General features: G+C 40.4%; 1 protein-coding gene across 1 annotated transcript; it reads right to left on the minus strand.

Annotated features, from left to right (window-relative positions):
* Positions 1 to 19,650: 19,650 nt before the first annotated feature.
* LINGO2 (leucine rich repeat and Ig domain containing 2) lies at positions 19,651 to 21,471 on the minus strand. Its single transcript, XM_009635260.2, has one exon. It carries the CDS (start codon positions 21,469 to 21,471, stop codon positions 19,651 to 19,653), a length of 1,821 nt encoding a protein of 606 aa, XP_009633555.1.
* Between the last annotated feature and the right edge of the window lie 878 nt (positions 21,472 to 22,349).

Below are 22,349 nucleotides of genomic sequence, written 5' to 3' on the forward strand. Positions count from 1 at the left end.
CCAACTTACTAAGTAAGCTTTTTTCTAAGATCTTTTTTTTTCCTCATTATCAGGTATAGCGTTCAGTATGATGCTATTGCTAATAGCTGCATTTAGAAAATCTCTGTACAATTTTCTACCTGCACTGCTGCTGCTGGAAATATTGAATGTTGGGTGAAGGGAGAAAATCTGTTGCTTAGCCAGTGAAATCTTCACCCACAAAATGTCCACAGCAGACTGGAAAAAAAAATCTTATTCTTTGGAAAGGACATCAGACTAAACATGATGTCAAATGTATTGATGTGATTGTGCATTAGGAAATACTATGACAGAGACTTGGACCCTATTTAGAAGAATAACAAGCCTGACAATACTGTTATACAGACTAACCAAAATATGAAGTGAATTTCTCTCCTCAGAGGAGACTAGAAAATAGGACTCAGAGATATGGAGCACAGGCTTATTTAATTCTGATTTATGTCACTATAGCTTAAAAAAAGTTAACTAGAAATGAGGGGAAAATCTCTGGATCCTCTCACTTGTACAGTTCTTTCTAACATGTTGTCCAATATATAGGCTATGTGTTAATGTAAAGTCAAGTGGAAAAAAATAGCATGCATGCATGTGTTAAATGCTGTACTCATTCATATGAGAGGGCAGCAACAAGAGTGAGCAGCAAAATGTTGACAGAAGCTATTCTGGTTTTCAGGCTGATCAAGTCAGACACGACTTGGATTTCCTACTGCTGCTCTTTCAAGGTGAAAATGGCCACTCAGTAATGAGTGGAAATTACTCCTTGTGGTTTACACTCTGTGTAAAATCTGTCTCAACCATCCTAGTCCCATCCTGCAACCTGGGCTTGCTGAAAGAAAAGTATGGGCATCATACTTTGTCTACATACACACTGTAGATAGGAGATAGTACGTCACAACATGCTAGAAGAGCACTCTGTAGGCAGAGGCACCCTATCACTCTTCAGTTCCCCGTATTCTAATAACATCTAGCATCTTCACACAGTGACCTATGGCAGCAATAACTTATGCCAGTAAAGTTTCTACAGCAAATCCCTGTGTTTCTCATCTCTTTGGGCCTAGGCAACTATGACGAGATAGAAGAACAAGCAAGGAGTTGATTTTGATAAACTTGCTGTAATCACCCAGTGTCAGCACAGCACCCTGGCATCTTACTGCATGCTAATGGGCCTTCAGCATTATCAGTAGTCATGGCAGTTGCCACTGCCTCTCCTGGGTGCAGCTCTTTACCTCAGGGTCATAGTTTGCAGGTTCACAATATTGTGTATCAGGTAGATGGGCAGATATCCAGAAACTTAGATCACATCTAGCACAAGATGGATTAAGGTAAAAATAGAAATGCAAGCATTGATTCATGGCATCCAAAACAGACAACATAGTTACTGATATTTATAAAATCTGCAGATTAAGAAACGAAAGGAAGATGATTCAATCTACTTACAGTAAAGGAGTGCCCTTTAACATGACAGTATTTTAAGTCTTTTAGCAAGAGCCCTCTGAGGGCTCAGATGTGCTCTAGACCTTTGCCGGTCAGTTGGGAGTGACTTAACACCAGCCTTGAAGCTTCAGACTTGCAGTAATGGGGCAGGATCAGCTGTGTGCCAGGGAACTGCAGGCCTATGGCTCATGTCTGCATCTGTCAGCTACCCCAGGTCAAACCTGGGAATGGATGGGTTGGTTGCCCTGTCAGCGGCTGAGTGGGTGCTTCCAGCAAATTTTGAAAATGAGATGAATCACCTTGGATGGGAAAGGATGCAGTAAACTGTCAGATAGTCATAATAATGTAGGTATTATGGAAATAAAACCACTTATGGTAAAAGAAATTGCTTGGATACATGTTTAGACTTTTGGGAGTCTTTCCTATCGGTATTGCAATTAAAAACCTGCCTGAGCAGCTGAATTCTTGTTAAGCATTGCATAGCTGAAGAGAGATAGATGATTAGATTTAAGCCTCTGAGATAAACTCAAGAGTCTTCTCAGGTCCTTTTTTGCTCTCTTGTAGCTAACCCACTTGCTCTGCTAATCTGGGTGCAGTAATAAACAGATAACATGCTGCCCTACAGTGTGATCTGCCAGGGGTATGGGAGTGCGGGAGAAGATTTTGTTGCTATTGTTTTATTTCCCTTCTGGAACTCATTTTATTTCTTAGGCTGCTCTGGAAAAATCTGATTGTATATTTCATAAATTACCATGATTATGCAGGACCTATCTCTAATATTTTCTGCCTCTCTGTCTTCTGTTTGCTTGTTTGCAGGAAAATAGAGGGCACAAAGGAAAGAAAAACAGCAAGAGGTCTCAAAGTCCTTGCACAGAGAAGACAGAAACAACAGCTCAATTAGTTAGTTCCATACCCAAACGTTTGTACCAAGACAGCATGATGTAGCCTCTCAAATGCATGTTAATAGAGTCCCACATTGACTACATATGACACTGTAGGAAAGAGGGGATGACAGTCAAGCTGGCATTTTCATATTTTCAGTGGTATGTCTTGATGTGTAAATTCCTTGGCAGGCTACATTGCTTCACCCTCTCCTAACCTCCACTACAAATATATTCTGAAGGAGATGCTGTCAGAAGCAGCAACTTCTTAATTTCTTTTGCCATCAAAGCAACCTCCAGAAGTCAAACCAAACAAACCAAAAAACCCCATCAATACTCTAAAAAATCAGAGGTATGATTATATTACCAACAGTCTGATTCATTTGACATTTAGATACATTTATGGTCTTAGTGCCCACAAGGCCACGACAGACTTCTGGCAAAGCAGCGATGCCATGAAGTGTTTGGAAGAATGCTGTGCCTTACATACAAAAGCAGAGCCCTGGGAGCTGCTGGGGTGGTACAGGTGGGCAGATTGATGAAGACCTGCTGTCTTTTGGTCTGTGACCTTGATTTGGAGGTGCTGGTTGTTTTACAGTCCAGGGAAACTAAAAGTGCCCTGCAACTTCCTCTTAAGAAGCCAGGCACGCTGGACAAGCAAATGGATGCACCAACCTCGCTGCAGCCTGGTGACCATCTTCTCATTGTTTTCAGGGGGAACAATCTAATAGCAGTAGATATTTCAGTAGCTGAAGCAGCACAAATAACTTTTATTTGTTAGTTTAAAACTATCCTAATTTAAAAGCAGGTTGAAAGTTACGTATCCAGCCAAGCAGTGCCGGTGTTATGCATGGACAACAGGTAACTGCCTGGTGGAGAAAGCTGAGAAAGTGGCGTGCTTTTGAGCCACAAAACTGTAAGCACTGAACCTTAAGGTATGCACAATCACTGCATTAAAGATCGAGGTACTATCCTAAACTAATGAAGTTGTAAAGTGTCACTTGTGGCTATAGTTCTGTGTACTGAAATAGGATAGTGCTGGCCAGTGAGAGCAGAAACCAGTAATGAGTGACTCTCGTAAGGACTGTTCAGGTAAATAAAGATGATCTTACACTGATTCAATAATAACACTGTGAAAAACAGCCTGTCTTGGATCTTATTTCTTTTTTTCCCCCTTTTTTCTGTTGCTATCTGGTGCAAGCATGGAAAAATGACAACATAATTTGAGGGCTCTTCTCTCCATATCCAATCCTTTCTAAAATCTACCTGGAATTTATTCCAAATGACTACAGTGTACAGGAACCTAATCATTCTGGCGGTAAGAATGTGATCAAGACTTCTAGACTGGGTGCTACACACAGTCAAAGCTTTAGCAAGATTTTGAGCTGAAATTTCTGTCCAGCCCTTTTTATGAATGAGACCCATATAAGTAAATGTTGTTCCCAGATTCAATTTATATCACTCACAGTTTTCATAAGTAGTTGAATTTAATTTCAAAATTTGGTATTGTCTGGTAACATTTAAATTGCTGTGTACAAACATTAGTTCTAGGCAGCAACTAAATCTTACAGTTACAATTACACTCAAGCCTTGTATGCTGTATGTACTTAAATTTGACATTCATTCAATTGAATTTCTTGCTGACTGGAGATAAGTGAACTTTTTCTTACAGTCAATGGTGTCATAAATTCCCAAAGAGAGGCTTGTGGAATTCTGGTCTGTGTTCCCTATGCTAATTATGCATTCATGGCACAACATGTACAGGCTTCAAAGGCATATGTGGTGAATATGTAATAACAATTTTATTAAATTTACTAATGCTTGCCACAATCAGCTCTTACTAATGCAAGAGAGCGAGTGGGAGTTCTGCGAGCTATGTGCTCATTATTTAATAAGCAGGTTGTACAGTACACAGACTCTGAATATTAATGAATTTCTAAATATAAAAATCACATTCTCTTGAAACACAACACACAGGCACAATAAAGTCAAGGATAAAACTGCATAAAGTTGCAGAAAGCAATCAGCGTGACAGGAAGTGAGACTGCTATCGGCAAAGGGTGACTTGTACTAGGTGATGGGAGTGCACCAAAGTACCAGAAGGAAACAGAAAGCAGGAGTTTGGCTCAGACAAATGAGTACTATAGGAAGGAGTTTGGGATGGAGGAAGGATAGTAGTGGAAGACATGGCAATGACACAGACTAACACTGCTGATGAAACTCACATAATTCTGAGAAGTGGTCCATAGTTGCTTCTCTCCTAAATCATATAAAGAGGGTGAATGAAGTACAGTCATTGTGAATTTCCTTGCCACATGTTACAGCATCCTGAGAAGAGCTAAAGTATTATTTTCTGTATACTGCGGCTAAGATGCATTCAGGGTGCAACATGATGCTCTTCTCATCAAAAGTGAGTACCTTCTCACAAAAAAAACCCCCGAGAAAAATACTAGTGATCTTTCAAATGGGAGGCTGATTTCCTGATTCTGAGCTGGTGAACTACAAGCATTTCCCTGAAGCCAAAGAAGTGTAAAAGTTAAATAGAGGGAAGTTAGTCCTGTATAAAAACAATATAGATGGGCTTGAGTGGTTCTCACAGAGAGAGATGTCTAGTCCAACCCCCCTGCTCAAGCAGGTTCACCTAAAGCAGGTTTTGGTAGGTTCTTTCTAGAAAAGGAGTTTCACATGGCCTGTCATGAAGAAAGCCAGCCACACATCTAGGAGAAAAGACAATTCTGTTAAGAGCTTAAAGAGACTATAGAGATAAAGACTGTTAGTGCCTTCATTTGATGTAGAGTATGTTTATCCAAAAATGTACAAACAAGAAGAGTATTGCTTCATAGTTTTCCTGTAAAGTTCATTCAGGGAGGACACAACAACAATGAAACCTATCAAAGACAGGAAAGATATGAATTATAAAGCAAAACACCAACAAAGAAGAACCTCCTGTATAACTGTATTTCAGTTATGGATAAGAAAGGTCTGGCTGAGTTTTGAGATGTCCCCACAAGGATGCAAGCTGTCACTGAAAGACATTTAAGAAATCCAATATACTGCTTCCATAACATGGATTTAAGTGTAACAGAAAACTGTGGCACTGATCTTTTAAACAACACATTTTCTTTTCTGGAAGAATAGTGTGCATAACCTCTAGCAGAGGAGCAGGGTGAATATTTGCAGGTGATAATGGCTTTAACTGTGTTAGCTGTGTGCTGGATGCAGGGGCTCCAGTCTCTCTTTTATTTCTGTTGTTTCTAGCTGGGAAGTCAAATAATTCTTTTCATTTAGTTGGCATAAAAACCCCACCAGCTTCGAAGAGATTTATGATGCACATAGACCAAAGATGGATGCAGTTATTTTGCAGCTTCCAGTATGCTCATAACAGCAACAGGATATATGCTTTACCATCCATGAAGCCAAGTGCTTATTCTGGGGCACAGAACACTTTGCTTTGGTTGTTCTCAATCCAGCTGGCCTTTGTGTTCCAACTTGCCTCTGTGGTGTAAAATTATTTCTTTCACAGGCCTGTGTGCCACATATTTGAGAACAACATCTTTGTCCTTTGCCTTCATGGAAATGCAAAGCCACAAGTCCTTTCTCTTGGCCTAAAGGTATCACTTCTCAGAAGTCCATCCCTACAGGGATTGTTGAGACAGTAATTCTCTCTTCAGTGCTTGCAGAAATTTTACAAGAGCTTTTTAAAGAACATTAGCCTTAACTGGCTGGCGTAAGAAATACACGTATCCCAGATCCAAAGGTGAACTATTACTTGGCTTAATAGACCTCCTGGAGCTCCTGTTGCATTACTGGCTTGAGAATAACAGGGTGGCCCTGGAAAAGGGCTGCCTAGATGTTGTGCTGGAGGTCAGCCACTGGAACCTTGGGCAGTGTCCCTACAGTCCGCTGCTCAGCCAGGAATGGTGTGTGCTGTGTAGAGGATGGTGGGGATGCCATGGGGCGATGAGGGCTGCAGATGTCTGGGTGTCTGGGAGCAATTCCTGATTGGCTGCCAGCATCTGATGGCTCTGTTGCAGGCATTTTGTTGTACTCTGAAGTCATCTTCCACTCATACTGAGAACTTGATGGGCTGGACAGGCCCCCCCGGAGTGGGCAGACTGGCTTCCTGCTGGTCCACTGTATTATGCTGCTGCTAGTACACCCTGAGGTGCCTGGCTGCCCAAACCAGGCAGGTGACAGCTCCAGGGACAGGCACCAACAGCTGCCACCAGCAGCCCCCAAAGAAGGACCCAGCACCAGCCAAAGCCTCACTTGATGGTCCAGGCCTTATGCACACACTCAGCAGGAGTCCAGGCACAAACCAGGCTGGGCCAGACTCTGCCAGTGCCTGGGGATGACTTTCAAGAGCCACATGGACACAGTTCATTGCTTGGGTCCATTGCAAAGGGCCATGCCATCGGGGCTTACCCTGTCAGCACTCTGGCTGCACCAGCACATGTGCCTCTGCACACTCTTCTGGGGCCTCCTACAATGCCCCTTTCCACTCCCTCCCCTAATATTTTGTCTTCTGCTTGGTACTGTTTTTTTACACTAGTCACTAATGACTTGGCCATGTTGTCCCAGAGCCCCATTAGGTCACTCTGGTGCCTTCTTCCTCTTGGTAAGGGATTTTGTTGTTAGAAATCACTCTGTAGATGCCAAATAGAGTTGGTCCAAGGCTTGCCTCTGGCTGAGGTGCTCCTGCCTGTTTTCCATGTCCCCCTAGCTGCCCTCCCTATGGGTTGGTTGCCATAGCTGTGGCCAGACATCAGAGAGAAACCAGAGCAGAGCAGAAGTGTCAGTACCTGGACAGAAAGGGACTGGCTGCTGGCTGTGGGCATGTCCATCTCTGAAGCAGAGAAAAGTTATTTCCCTTCAGGAGGATGGATGTTCCTCCTCTTTGGCAATGGTGAACAGCAAAGGAAGAAGTGGACAGCGGGGAAAGGGCTGGCAGCATGGCAGGGAGCAATTAACAGCCCCTGGACCAGCAGCTTCTCAACCCTCAGACCTCAAGTCCCCATGTTTGCCTGGGGACAAGGTACTGGGACAAATCCTTACACTTGATGGTCCTGGGACTGGAGTGGAACACCACATGCTGAACTTACCAGTCAAACACTGGTTGGAAAGTGTGGGGAAAATTCAGGATGGGAGGTGACACTGACATGGCAAGTGCTATCCTAGTTGGGGGACACCAGATTTATATATGCAGGAAACACAACCTCATTGGAATATTAAAAAGAAAGCTTTTTTTTTCCTTATAATCAATATACTCACTGGAATACTATGTATATTTCCAAAACTATTGCAGAGGACTGGAATGACAGCCTCAAGCTTTTGCCTTAAAAAACACAAGTGAAACGGTAATGGATTTTTATCTTTATTTTTTTCTTTTTTTTTCTTTTAAAGGAAAGTATTTTATTTTTTTGCCTCAACAGATGAAATTCATAATCTTGTTTCTGATAAGATGATTGAAACGTAGAAATCAATTACAACAATGTGCTTTTGAGCTTTTATTTCTTCATTTAGATAACTGACAATTCGGAAGGACACAGACAATAGGGTGTAGCAGAACAGTGTTACAATTAAAGTTGGTTTCTATGAAAAACAGTTACAATAGCTGTTGAAAATCCAGGAAGGGTTGATCTTTTGATCAGAACAGACTGCATTTTAAGAAAGTATTTGTAGCTAAATGAGGTGGTTTGTAGGTTTCCTTTTTGAACAAGGAGAGAGGAGAATCCTTGTGTTAAGACAGGATCTGGAGGGAGCATTTTATCACACTGAGAAAATAATTTCCCATCAACAAGTATATCTCTTATACACCTTTCAAATTTTTCATTCTTACACCATCAAGCCCACCAGAGCAAAATGCTTGTGTTTTTTTTTAATGTATACCCTCCTGTTTGCAGTGGTTTGGGTTTCTGCTTCAGTATGTTAAGCCTTAAAGGACAAATTGATCTCTCACATGCCTTTTTGTGTGTAGTTCTCTAAGATGGCATGCACATTCAGCAGGTACTCCCTTCAGTTCTTATTGACTTGAACACACACCTTCCAATGACTTGAGTTGATGGTGGTCTTGAATGGCAAAATGGTTGAACGTTGGTTAATCTTGTTCCCAAGGACCAGTTGTTATTTTTAGTTGTGCCAGATAGGCCCATACCTCAGAAATAGTTCCCAGTGACTGCTGGATGCGAGGCAGTAACTGGCCATTAACTATCAAATGTGCTTCACTGACATTCACCGCAAATTCTTCTGGCTTCAGTGCTAAAGCAGAAGCTAGGAATGGGGCAATTCCAAGTGTTTGGCTCATGTATAAGCAAAAAAATCTTGATTAAAAGATGAAGATGAGGTTGGCCACAGTTCAGCATTGTGGCAAACAGAGTAAACAGAGTGTCAGGACAAATTCCCTATGATAAACATTGGCAGCAGAAATTTGAAAAGTGGGTATTTGTTACTTTGTCTATTAAAGAGTTGGAGAACCTCTGGGAATGCTAGCTTTCTTTCAATAAATTTTGATTAGAGAGTAGAGAAGCTATGGGACCTATTTTTGGTAGAAGGACCAAATGGAAATATTTTTGTAGTAGTAGTAGCAGTAGTAGTAGTCCTAGTTCTTGGTGTGACACTTGACAACCTGACAATTACTGTGTGGTTTGCATTCATTTTGGCATCTCGCATCTATCAAAGGCAACGCAACAAATCTTCGTAGATTCTTTAGGAGACGAATCATGTTTTTCAAGCATTGCAAAACCACTAATTAAATGAGGAATTAAGAGGTCCTTTTATGCAATATACCACTGAATTTCAAAAAAGACAGAGTCTAGTTGGAGTGCATATTTCATGACAATTTTTTTTCATATACTGCCATTGCTCTGCAAGAGCACCTATTCTACAGCTGTTGGAAGTGCTGGCTACAGGGAAGACCACTGTCATTGTCATCATCTTCTCCAGCACTTTGGGCAGTAGGGATTGCTCTTCTTAAAAAAAGGTTTTCTTTGTCTGATAACAATGTCTGTTACTGTATACCAACTGACATTATCATTCCTCACCATAACTCCTTGGCTTTATAGTTCTTAGGGAAATGGCAGAATCTTCCTTTTGAAAGGTAAATATAGTTATTGTATTCTACAGAGAGTTAGAGACCCAGGGGCTTTGATTAGAGCTCAGAAATCCTGAATTTGGGCCTTCTGTTTGTGTTACTAGCCAATAGCTATGCCTTCCCCAAGTCAGGCAATGCTTATCTGATATCCTTTAGTAAAATATGACAGGCTGCCAAACTCACGAAAGCCTACACAAGATTCCATAAGGCCCATTAAAATGCAAGCTTTTGTATAAGTCAAAGGGTTCTATTGTCTCTAACCCTTTTGCATGGCACGCCTGTTCTATGTAAAAGCAAAGTATTATCTGCAGTGGATTAGAACTGATGCACTGCATGGGTGCAACAAAGGTTGGTAGCCTTTTAAGACAAGATGTTGTTTGGTTTCAGTGATAGTAGTACTTTACATAATGGATGTAATCTATTAGTCTTTGTACATACAGCAAAGAGCTCTCGTAGCAAAAGTAATAGATTAAATTTATTATCATTGTCTTCCTATAATAAAATAAGTGTGCTCTCTATCACTTGTGCTTTTGAGTTATATAAATAGCAAAGTTATTGGAAAATAGCTCAGAAAAATATAACTTCCACTTAGGGACTGATGAGGTAAATAGGATCTTCCAGCTGGTTATTACACCTTTAAGTAGCTGAATGTATCCGCTAGCTATTAATTAATAAACCAGTCCTGCAAACTCAAATAATTTGCCAGTTACTTAGACAAGGTGCTAAGTATCAATGCCATATAATTTTATGCAAGTTTTAATTTCTTTTCTCCTCTACTATCTAACCCTGTATTTTACTAACTTCCTACTCTATTACATTTCCCCTCAATTACTAAGGTTGAAATGTATCCTTCTAAGAACAGAGGGAAAATAAGGATTTCCATGGGGAATCTTCTATATCTAGGAAAGAAGGAATTTAGACCAAATCTCCCAGCCTGCTGCTGAGTCTGTAGAAAGCAAGGTCAGGTCCTTTGCAATAACTCTGTATTTCTTAATCCAGTAGTTTCAAATTTATTTGTGCTTTCCCAGCATGAATTACCAGCCTCTCCCCTAGTCCAGATAGTGCAGGAGATGAATAAAGCCCTTTTTTTACAGAGTGTCATCTACAGCTTATGTGGAAAGGTTTTATGCTGCAGTAAATTCACTGTGAGCATTCCCCCATATGAGAATAACTCAGTCTCTGTGAATTGAGTTTATTAATTGGTAAATAGTGTGATTTCCCATTTCCCACTATCCTTTTCAAATACAAAAATGTTAAACCCAGGCATTTCTTAAAGTAAACTTTGGATGCCAAGATTTGTTTATTTAAAGGTTACTGTGGTATCCAATATAGGGCTACTAACTGTGAGACAAATCTTTTATAGGGGATCTGTAAAAGTACAAATATTCTCAAAAATTTATGAAAGTGACTGTGCTCTAGAAAATTTTGGATGCTTTTTAAAAGATGAAGGGGTGTTTGTTAAAAGTTATCTACAGATATTACAATTTTTTTTTTTAGGAAAAGAGTAGCTCTGGAAAGCACATATTTTCTGTTTAGACCCTGGCCTTAATATGAATTATTTTAATTAATTTATCGGTGATTGACGGATGAGACGGTGTTTTTCTCTACCTGGTTGTCATGGAGAAAACTAGTAGTTTCTTGTACTGTAAGAACTGGAAATTACACATTAGATCCTGTGATATAAGAACGGGTTCCACCTCTTGAGATAGTGGCAGGTAGCCCAAAAAAGTAATGTGAATTGCATAAAAGAAATCCAAAGCTTAGGGTAGGGGAACCTTCTGAGGAAACAAACTCAATATTCTTTGCAAATTCAATGTTCTCAGTGCAGTGGTAGAAACAATGACTATTTTTCATGTCATAATGAAGGCTGTACTGCAGTAGCCAATCAGATTACCAAATAAAAGGAAAATAAAAGAACATGAAAATAAAGCAGATTCTTACCATATTCTACAGTTAAGTTTAGCCCAGATATTAGTTTCATTTGACACTCTGCTGCAGAGGAGGGTACAGTGGTGCAAAACAGACAAAACCTTTTGGAGGTGTCAAATGCAAATGCAGAAAGATAAGACAGATTTCAGGAGGCACAGGAGAGCTCAGATTCAGCCCTTGTCTATCTCTGCTCCCAGCAATCCAGCAGGATTTCAGCCTGCTTTTCCCTTCCCTGAGGTAGCAATAACAACTTTGTTTTCCCTTTCTAGTGAATAGGACCCTGGTTTAGAGGATAATGGGTTCATGGCTGATAAATCTTATTTCAGATGATCCCAGAAAGCCTAAGCAAAATTCTCTGTCAGTGAAAGTACCGAGCCTTGGGAGTGGGAGTAGCAAGAGTTTAGGTTATGGCCTGCGTCCTTCTTCAAAGCTGATCTCTGCAATAAGATTTGGTGGGTCATGGCAAGCCTCAGGGGTTTGGAATAACTTTCAAGCTCAACAGAATCTACTTTTCACCACTTAATTTTTCTGATGCAGTTACAGTGGATTTTGAATACTGGTGATTTCCTTAGAAACCATGTTTCAGATGCAGATTCTCAGCACTGGTTGCCTTCCACGTGACACACAGCTGGTGAAATCTATCTTTCTGCTGTGCTCTTCATGGTGCTGGTAAGTGGCAGGTTTTTTTTCTTCCAAGATTAGCCTGATTGGTATCCCCATCAATTACCTGTACACACTGTGCAAGTGAAAATGAGGAAACAGGTGGACTGATACTTTGCATGCAGAATAAGTCGCAAAGCACATCTGAATGTGACCTACGTTTTTCTCTGTTTCTGAGGGCTCCATGCAATGAAAGAGGAGGGAAAGATGGTTTATATTCTCAATTCAGGAGTGGTGGGTCTGAGCAGATTACCTGTTGTGAAGTCTTGGCCCTAAGGACCTTGGTTCTGGTGCTGAGAAAACAGTATTTTCTTCATCTTAGTTTCCTCCACCACCCCTTGAAAAAAAGTGATCAGCTTTAATAGGGGAAGCAATGTAAGTTTTTTTCACTTTTCCCAGTAAATTTTGCCACTCCATGGAATTATTTATTTGGGTTTCATTTTGGATAAGTATGATACACATCATGACATAAGCCCTAAAGTAACTTTTAAAATGACATTCAGGACAACTGTCTTGACAAAGCTTTTTTTTTTTGCTTTTTTTTTTTTTTCTCTTTTTCCATTATATTAGCATATTTTGCTCAAACATGAAGCGAACTTATGGACAAACCCGACTTGTCATGTGCTTCATGGACCATAATAGCAAGGCTGTTTCATTTCCCATCCATACTCATGATCATATATATTAAAATAAATTACAACACATTTTTCTGGTTAACCTTGTCACCTTTTAAAAACAATATACATTTAATACCTGAAGTAAGAAAAGAACAAAACAAATATAACTCTTTTTTTTTTGCACACACAAACATATACATATGAACTACATGTGCTTGCAAATAGATTTCGTTAAGTGTGATGATAATTTAATATATATGCACTATGGCATTCCCCCAGCCCAAACAATGAGAGACTTGCTATCATATGTACTTGCTCAGAAGCCAACCAACCAACTTCCTACTATATGGCTGTAAGCTCACCAGATCAGGGCTGTAATTTGCTTCCTACTTATACAGTGCCCAGTGTAATGAAGCCAAAGTGTCATTTGCTTTTTAGGTATCAAAACGGCATAAATGAATTCTTTAAGAAGCAATAATATTTTGTTTTCTGAAAGATCAAAATTATTAACATGTGTACAGGTTGACAACCATCTTGACAGCTGCCTTGAAATTCCAAGCCATTGTTCTTGGCTTATGTGTGAGGAGATAATGTTGTTGGCTTGCAAACACGACACATAGAAATAGGCAGACTTCTTTAAGGTTACAGATTTTCTTTTTCTTTTGCCTTTTTTCTTTTCTTCCCAGTCTATATTTTCATATTCTTCAGCTCAGTTAACAGTGGTTAGTATTAAAGCAATCCAGAATAAAAGGTATGCTACAAGGTGAGAAATAATTAAAACATAAGTTCTGCTTATTTTCTACTATAGCCCACTTAGTAGAAAGCAAAAAACCATTATCAAATTTCTAGTGTGACCAAGGGGTAACAGAATGGTGTCAAGAGGATTTCTCCTGATTTATATTGCCTGACTAGAGTAGAAAATCTGTTTTCAGTTTTTTGCTTCAGCACTTCTGCTTCATAACAATTTTGGTACCAGTTTGAATAAATACAAATAATCACATTATGAAGTGGAAGTCTGCTCTTTTGTACTCTTCTATAATCTATTTGAATACGAAGGATAAAGTGTCCTTAAATTTAAGTTGATATAGCATGGAACATTTTCTTGACTGTGCCAGCTTTTTCCTTATTCTGCTGTGGCTATAAATCCAGATTTTTATTTTCAGCTGGCCTTATATCCAACCACCTGCTTCTAGTAAAATAAAAAAAAAAAAAGACACAGACTCATTCAACCTGCAGATTGTTTTTAGCATGCAGCTATCTCAGTAACAAGAATCTCACAGAAGCTGGTTTATTTCATTTGCAGGAGGAAGTTTACTCAAGTTGCTTCTTCCTTTTTTATTTTTATTTTTGGCTTGAAGAGGGTTTAAGATCCTGCTTTGAGGTCTAGATTCCAAAAGGTGTGTGAACATACAGTCAAACTAAATCAAATCCAGAGATCTTCATCTGGCATGACAGTCACTTGAAACTGAGAAGAGAAGAGGACAGAGCTAGGAGACAGACAAAGGGAGCGTGTATCAGTGAACCAACTGGCTGTGATTCTTCTAAGCTGCCAAGGGGAATTGAGTTTGTAATTCTTACTACAGGTGATAGGAACAGGGCATCCAAATTGCTTAGCTAACCTGAAAAATCTCATTCATTATTTCAGTGATTCTCCAGCAATCAGGCCCTTTTCCTTTTCCAGAGATGTTCCTTTAACTCCTCCAGGCACAACTGACTTTTAAATTACAGGATGAAAGATTTTTTGGTTCTTTTTTAGTTCCTTTTAGCACAAAGAGCAATCATCTAGGATACAGAAATGAGGTCAGAAAGCATGTATCCAGTGTTTTCCCACATGTTGTTTTATGGCAAAACTAAAGATCAGCTGCAGCAGGCTGCAATTTCTAAGGTAATGCTGTTGCACTGATTCTTTTATTTGAGAGACCAGAATTACAGTTCATGGAGGAGTGATAGCTTGACCATGTGCTCTTTTCCCTGTTACTTCATGTCAAGCCACATTGTGAGCTGAAGGGATGGGAATGGCAGAGCAGTCATCATGCTAGCCCCAGGTAGACTATGATTATTCAGGGGAAAAAGATAATTAGCAAATCAGCCAGAATAGGCTTCCCCTTTCCTTGCTTCTTTCTGGTTGTTCCACTGCTGGGAATAGAGGTGAAATAGTCTTTAGCTTATTTACACAGATGTTGCACTCTTTGAAGAAAAATGAGTAAGGGTTGTCCATTTTATTACTGGCTAATGGACCCTATTTTCACAGAATGCAGTAGTGGATGAGGCAAAACTATATGACTGCAGTTTTGTGTCTGTCTTTGCTAGAAGCTGTTGTTGTCTTTGAGCAGCCAGAAGCTGCTTGCTCTATTGGATTTTCAGCCAATGCATTGTCTTTTTTATGAGTTAAATGTGGGCTGCTGGCATTCACACATCCCAAAAGATTTATGGGACAAATCCAATATCTAAACCAGATATCTAGACATGGTGTAAAAGGAAGTCTATTTTTACATATCTTTGATGTGAATCAGTCACAAAATGACTTACATCCCAAAGTTCCTCCACACCATTTTTTTTTTCTGTCGGAAGGTTTAGATAAGACTTTCCATTAAATATTAATCTTTATTCTTATGGTGTCTCGTATGCCTCAGCTACGATTGATGGTGTTGAAGGTGTAAACATGTCTTTCTTTCTTAATTTTCTTTATAGTGGTATAATTGTTAGCATTGGTAACGGATGATAGGACCAGGGGGAATGGTTTGAAGTTGCACCAGGACAGGTTTAGGCTGGACATTAGGAAAATCTTCTTCACTGAAAGGGTTGTCAGGCTCTGGAATGGGCTGCCCAGGGAGCTGGTTGAGTCCTCATCCCTGGGGGTATTTAAAAGAAGGATAGATGAGGTGCTTAGGGACATGGTTTAGTGGTGGGATGGCAGCGTTAGGTTAAAGGTTGGACTCAATGATCTTAAAGGTCTTTTCCAACCAAAGTGATTCTATGATTCTATTCTATAATTCTATAGGTGATGCAATACCATGACACAAGAAATAAGGGCAAAAAGATAGCTGTGATTCACATAAATAAAGGAAACCTTGAATGGCAGGGTGACAATGGTGTCAACTTAATTAAAAGAAAGTTTAGTTAAAAAAAATACCTAATGACATCAGCTTGTATCAGCAGTTCCCTAGGGGCTCAGCATTTCCTGGCTGATTTCAGTTGTATCTGGAGCTGTTGACCCTGTTGGCACTGGGAGTATGAGTTAATGGTGAGGGAGGGGGGAACAGAAGGTAAAAGCAGTCTCCCACTCTGAATCTAACTGAGCTGAGGTTGTGGATGAAGCCTTTCTGAAAAGAATGCTGCCAGGTTTATAAGAAAGGAAGAAGGTGGGAAAAAAGAGAACCAGCTCAAAACCTAAAAATAAGGCTGAGGTGCAGCGCTGCTTAGTCTTAATCTGTCCTTGCATTATTGCAAACTCTTTTCATAATACATTGCTGCAGTGCCCTTACTAACTCATTTGTGGGAAGTCTGAGCACTTGTACATCCATCCATTATGAAAGAGGAGTACCGGTCTGTGGAAGTGGACGTCAAAACATATTTGTGGGAGGCTCAGTGCTGCTCTTACAGGAATTATTTACAAGGATACTGTGGTACCTGCTTTCTCAAGTTGCTCTGCTGTTTTTGACATTTTCAGTTTTCTCCTTTTCTGTGGAACTATTGCTGCTTCTCAGAATCTTGTTGCACTTACCACCAAGTAACTTCAGGCTTGGCCTTGTGCCAGCGTGGGGGGCAGCCAGTATACAAGTCAGATGTAGGGGAAATACCTTCATTCCCTCTTTTAGTGGCAGGTACTCACTGTCCACCTGTTTCTGAATATATGATAGGGGAGCCACCTGGGTCAGATGTCTCGTCACAGCCCAGTCCTTTTTCTCCCCTGCAGTAAGATAAACTGTGGTATCTCCTTGATCTGTAGCAGAGAAGAAGTGACTCCTTCAGGAGGCAGAGTAGACATTCAGCCTCTGTTCTTAAAGAATTGCCAAAAAGGTGCTTATCTAGGTTTGACCCCGACACTGTATTCTTTGTTCACCTAAAACAGCCACAGTGAGCATGTGTCCTATGAATACATATAAAGAAGACTATGTGGAGCAAGATAAAAGCTTGTCTCTGAGTCCTGCTGTCCTCACATTTGTTAAGAGATGCCATATGCCTTGCCAAGTCCATGGTGAAATAGGTAGGCTGCAAAAAGTAGAACATTGCTAGAGGCAGGGAGCAAACACTGATTCTTAAAAACTGAATACTGACTGAACTCAAGGCAATACATACAACGTTGACAGCTCTGCAAGGTGGGGCTCAGCAGGAGCAAGTGGTGATTTTCATCACCAGCACACATTTCACATAGGTAACTAAGCACATGACTGCTCAGAAATCCTTGCAATGCACTAACAATGCAATCACTTTTTAGAGTCATTCTAAGGGAACAGAGGAATTCAGCAATTCATAATTAATCATAAAAGCACATTTTTTCTAGGGGGTTTTCTGAGATTTTTTTTTATTGTGTCACTTAATATGAAGCAATCAGCTGCAACTGTCTAGAATTTAGGAGAATTTTTGCTTCTAACATTGATTTTAACATTTAACATGAAATGACTGCAGGGGCAAGAGATTACTAGTTGAAAAAATGACAATTACAAGGGAAAGGCACATGCAAATGTCTTCAATGGGCAGTTCAGAAACATTTTGTTTTATCCCCATTTGTTTCTTTAACTGCCCACATTAAGGTACAGTAGAGTTTTGGACTTCAGTGCGGTGGTTATTATTTCAGCAAAAATAATTTCCCAGGTGTTAGAATTTAGTCAGGGGTTATTCCATTTTATTAATGTTCTACAAACTGTCATAGAACAAAGAGGACTAGTCTCAAGCATCTCCATAAATCTCCAAATATCTAGTTCAGAGCATAAAAAAAAGAAAGCAAGAAAACCCAACTCTAAACTTAAAACCAACTAAAGTGAAGAAAGTTCTAAAAACACTGGCATCCTCCTCAGTTTGGCAACCTAAAACAGAGCAACGACGCAACCAAAGATCAACCACTAAGAAGAGAGATTCTCAAAACTGCCTAGCCTTGGGTGCTACAGCTATGTTAAGGGTACACCTGGGGAGCACAGCTGGATTTTACAACTTTTGGCACATTTCCCTTGATAGGAATGGGACATTTTTATCCTACTTCGAAAATCTCTGCCAAAGAATGTGGATACGAATTTTAGAAGCACCTGCATCCCATTATAGGTCAGCCTGACTTTGGTTTCAAAGTGTTGAAATCTAATTTTAAGATTGGACACAGGCTTATAAATCACATTAATTGAATGTTCCGTCTTATAATATTTTCATATTCATTTTGAACGTGTACATAGTCATCATTATCCTTATTTCAGGTTATGCCAATCATTTATAAATTGTATTTTTTATCAACCACTTAGCAACAAACCTATGGCTCATAATTGCTGGAAAATTGAGAGGTGGCTAAACAATTCTCTATCTTCCCATTGCTGAGAATTTCAAAATAAGAACAGTGGTATCAACGATAAAGAAAAAAGTTTCATTTCTGAGCCTTTTGAGGATTTATTTAGAGGCATAAAACAAAAAAGGTTACTTGTACTGAACTAACGTTCCACTTCTGTCTTGTCTCCATTAAAAAAGCTTCCTTAAAACCTGGAAAAACTTGCCCCTCTTGCTCTAAGATACTGCCCCTGAAAGAAACATAACCACATAGTTATTAAAATGGCATCAAGAATAGCTAAGTAATCTGTTCTTGGAAATTAGCTTTGCATTTATGTGTTATCTACAAATATACAAGATGAGAATGACAGTGGCTAGAGGTTCATTATATCTGGCAGTATGTTAGCCTTCTTGAGGCTATCATGTTTTAAACATTGTTTTAGCATTATAATCCCCATATTATGCATGGACAACCGTAGTTTACTTGGCATTGGAGAAGAGTTCATTCCTAGTAGCAGACCTTTTGTATGATTTAATTCATTCGTACAAATTGTAAGATGACCATATTTTCCAGGGAGTATGCAGAATGTATTACGTTCTTTCTTTCTGCCCAGTACACATTAACATTTTAACAGCAACTTTGAAATTAAAATCAGGGCTAACAAAAACAGCTCTCTCTCTTCAAGGTAGAACTCAACTCCTCTATGCCAGCTTTTTCTAGTGGGTTGCCTTCCCTGGGTGAGATCCAGGGCTATGTTACAGTAAACTGGTCCAGTGTGATATCACAGTTATAAAAAATATTCCATTCTGTATCAAAACTAGGCACATGCCTTGTATTTATATGAAGAGAAGATCAACAGAGCTGAGCGTTTTTGCTCTTGACTGTTCATCTCTGAACTTCTACATGAGGAGAAAAATATGTTATTTCTAATTGGTAACTACAAGAGTCTAATTTGGGTTAGATGGTAGTTAAAAGGAGAGTGACATCACACTTGGGTCAGTATTGGTGGATATCTAAAAGCACAACCTCTCATTTGTATTGCTTTAAAATGTACACAGTATAGATGTAGGTTAAAAAAAACTACCAATTTTTTGTGTTGTCAAACCAACTAGAAGGGATGATGCAAGGTTTTACCAAATGAGATCTATAGATACAAATTTCACTGTAGAGTATGTTTTAGACAAATGTGTCTTTTTCTTTAAGTATGTAAATCCTACACTGTAGGCTTTTTTTTTTCTTTTCATTTTGTAGTGGTAGAAAATGTTGAACAATTGTCCATGAGCATGAGCCAGCGGTTCATTGCTGATATCCCCAGAATGCCAATATTTGCAATGCAAACAGTTAGTACAATTTACCAGTTCTATGAAAGGCCCTGACATATCTGCCTCAAGGTCTGGAGGCTCTGCTGTATAACCACAAATAGTCTTTCCATTTTCATGTAACCTTTTGATACAGTGACAGCTGCATTAAGCTGCTTCTGCCTAGCAATTCCACATGCCAGGCTGGTTTAATTGGTTTTAATGCCACAGAAAAAGCACTGCTAGCAGAATACCATCAAATCATTTTCATATTGAACCTTCGTGGTCCAGCAACCTCCCCTTCAACCACAGCACCATTGTTTTTGCGAGGGACATATTCAAGGTCAATGCTGGTTTTGTGTTTGCCTTTCCCTCGGCTCCACACAAAAAGAAGGAGGAAACAAAATAAAACCACTCCAAGGAATGTGAAACAGCCCATAGCTGTGGACACCAATATTGTCTTAAGGTCCAGAGAGAAGGTGTTCACATTAGTTCCATTGGAACTTGTGTCATTGGAGTCTGTCATATACATAGGGGTCCTGTTGGCATAAAGGAAACGGTCTGAAGTAAACCCCTTTACCGTTAGGGAGGCCGAATAAGTGTCGTTCCCAGCTGCGTTACTTGCAATGCAAACATAGATCCCAGTGTCCTGGTCTTGAGCAAATCGGATCTCCAGGGTGCCATCTCCCAGCACAGTGGCTCTTCCATTTGATTTAGTTGTGATCAGCCTCCGACGTGGGGTAACCCAGGATATGGTGGGCTGTGGATCCCCATCAGCATTGCACATCAACTGCACCGTCTGCCCTTCCTCCACTACCAGGTATTGCAACTTCTTGTCTTGTATCTTGGGCTTCTTACAGGTGAAATAAAAGGAAAGAGCTGTGCTGTGAAAGTCTTTGAATGACCTCTCTTTGACACTGTCCGGGCCAGCACACATCGGTGGCTGGCCTCCAAACTGCAAAGTGGGCTGTCTTTGTAAAATCCAAAGGAGGCGGCAGTCACAGGCCAGAGGATTATTGTTAATGCAGAGGACCTCAAGGCTTTTGGGGGAATGGAATACATTCTCTTCTAGGGTTTCTAGCAGGTTTTGGGACACATTAAGCACACGTAAGAATCGGAGACCTTGGAAAGCATGTGGTTCAATGGTACGTAGCTGGGCCCCCACCATATGGAGTTCCTGCAGGCGCACTAAATCTGAAAGCATGCCTGCTTCAATGGTGCTGATAGGGTTGTAAGAGAGGTTTAGATGTGTCAGGTAAACCAGATGTTTAAAAGCAGAGTAAGGGACTGCAGACAGGTTGGTGTTGGTGATGGAGAGAGAAGTAAGGTTGAGACCATACAGACTGTTGGCAGGCAGCAGGTCCAGGAGGGGCCAGGTGTCTATCTCTAGGTCTTTCAGGCGAAACAGTCTTTTAAAGGCATATGCAGGCAAAGCGTTAATGTTGAGCTGTTTCAGATGCAGACTGATGAGGTTGTGGAGGTGAGAAAGAGCTTCTGTTGGAACAGCTGTGAGGTTGCATCTCTCCAGGGTGAGCTGCTCCAGGCTAAGCAGTCCGCTAAAGGCCCTGTGTGATATATAAACCAAATCATTGTCCCCAACCTCCAGGGATTTTAGGTTATGCAGATCTTGGAACATGTAGTCCAGCAAAATGACGATCTTGTTTTCACTTATATCGAGCTTTGTTAAGTTTGACAATCCAGTGAACACCCCAAGGGGGACCAGCTTCAGACGGTTTCCTTTCAGCCTCAGGGAGCGCAAGTTGAAGAGATTGTTAAAGGCTCCAGGCTCCACATTGGCAACTATGTTGTCACTGAGGTCGATCTCCTCCAGCAAAGGGTACGACGTGAATTCCTCAGGGTTGACACTCTTCAGTCGGTTCTTGCTGAGGTCTAAGATTTTGGTCTCAATGGGAATGCCCTCTGGGATGGACATCAGACGCCTTCGGTGACAGCTGACGGACTTGTTCTGTGCCGAGCATTCACAGCGGGCCGGGCAGCCTATGGTGGGGCCCATGAAGACTAGCAGCACAGCCAGACCCAGGAACAGCTGCCAGCATGATACAGCTGTGTGACGCATGACTCCACTGATCCGGTCTAACCCTCCGTCACGGGCCTGTGGGGATGAGGATGGGAAAGGGGAGAAGTTACACCTGCAGCAAAAGGAGATCTCTGCCAATTTTACAGTACCATTTCAAAGCAGACACATGTATTTCCATTTGAAACAAAATGATAAAACCTATTGTGAATGGCAAGAGCAACAAACAAGCGTATTTCCCCTCATTATCATTGGGCTTGTCAAAGGATCTATTTATCCAGCATTTCCCCTCCAGATGTCAGAGGAGACAAAACAACTTTTGCTACTGCAAACAGTAAAGGAGGTTAGGTTTTATTCTTGTCTCACTCTGAGCGGGTCTCCTCAAGACAGTGCTATGACTAGTGCAGAGGTAAACACCATGCACTCTGCAAATAAGGCTAATCGTGCTTGTGATAAGTTTACAGCACTGGGCCTCTGTGAGGTGATATGAAACTAGGCTTTTGGCTTTCCTATTCACGTCAGTGTTTTAACGCAAACATTAATGATGTATTATCTTCAAGAAAAGGAGCTCCTTGACAATGAAAAAATTTCTTTTAACATTTATTGCATACATTACAGCTATAAATAGATGGAGCTTGTTCGCACATACACGTACACAATGGCTCAGATAAGGAAGGAAGAACTGGTGTATCTCTGATTAGAATTTGTATTAAGGACACACTGATTCTTTGGTTTTACTGCACAGAGAGATTTTATGTGATTTTTAGATCCAAAGACCTGAGAAGGATTTACAGAATACATCTTTGTGCTTTCAAGACATGTAAACTAGCTCTGAGGGAGAGAAAAACATGGTGAGCTGGCTGTGTTTAAGCTGCACAATGTCCAAAGAAGCACAACAGATTCTGTGGAATTCATGGTTA

The sequence above is a fragment of the Egretta garzetta genome, unplaced genomic scaffold (assembly GCF_000687185.1).
Source record: "Egretta garzetta isolate BGI_Z169 unplaced genomic scaffold, ASM68718v1 scaffold22, whole genome shotgun sequence".
NCBI classification, from domain to species: Eukaryota; Metazoa; Chordata; class Aves; order Pelecaniformes; family Ardeidae; genus Egretta; species Egretta garzetta.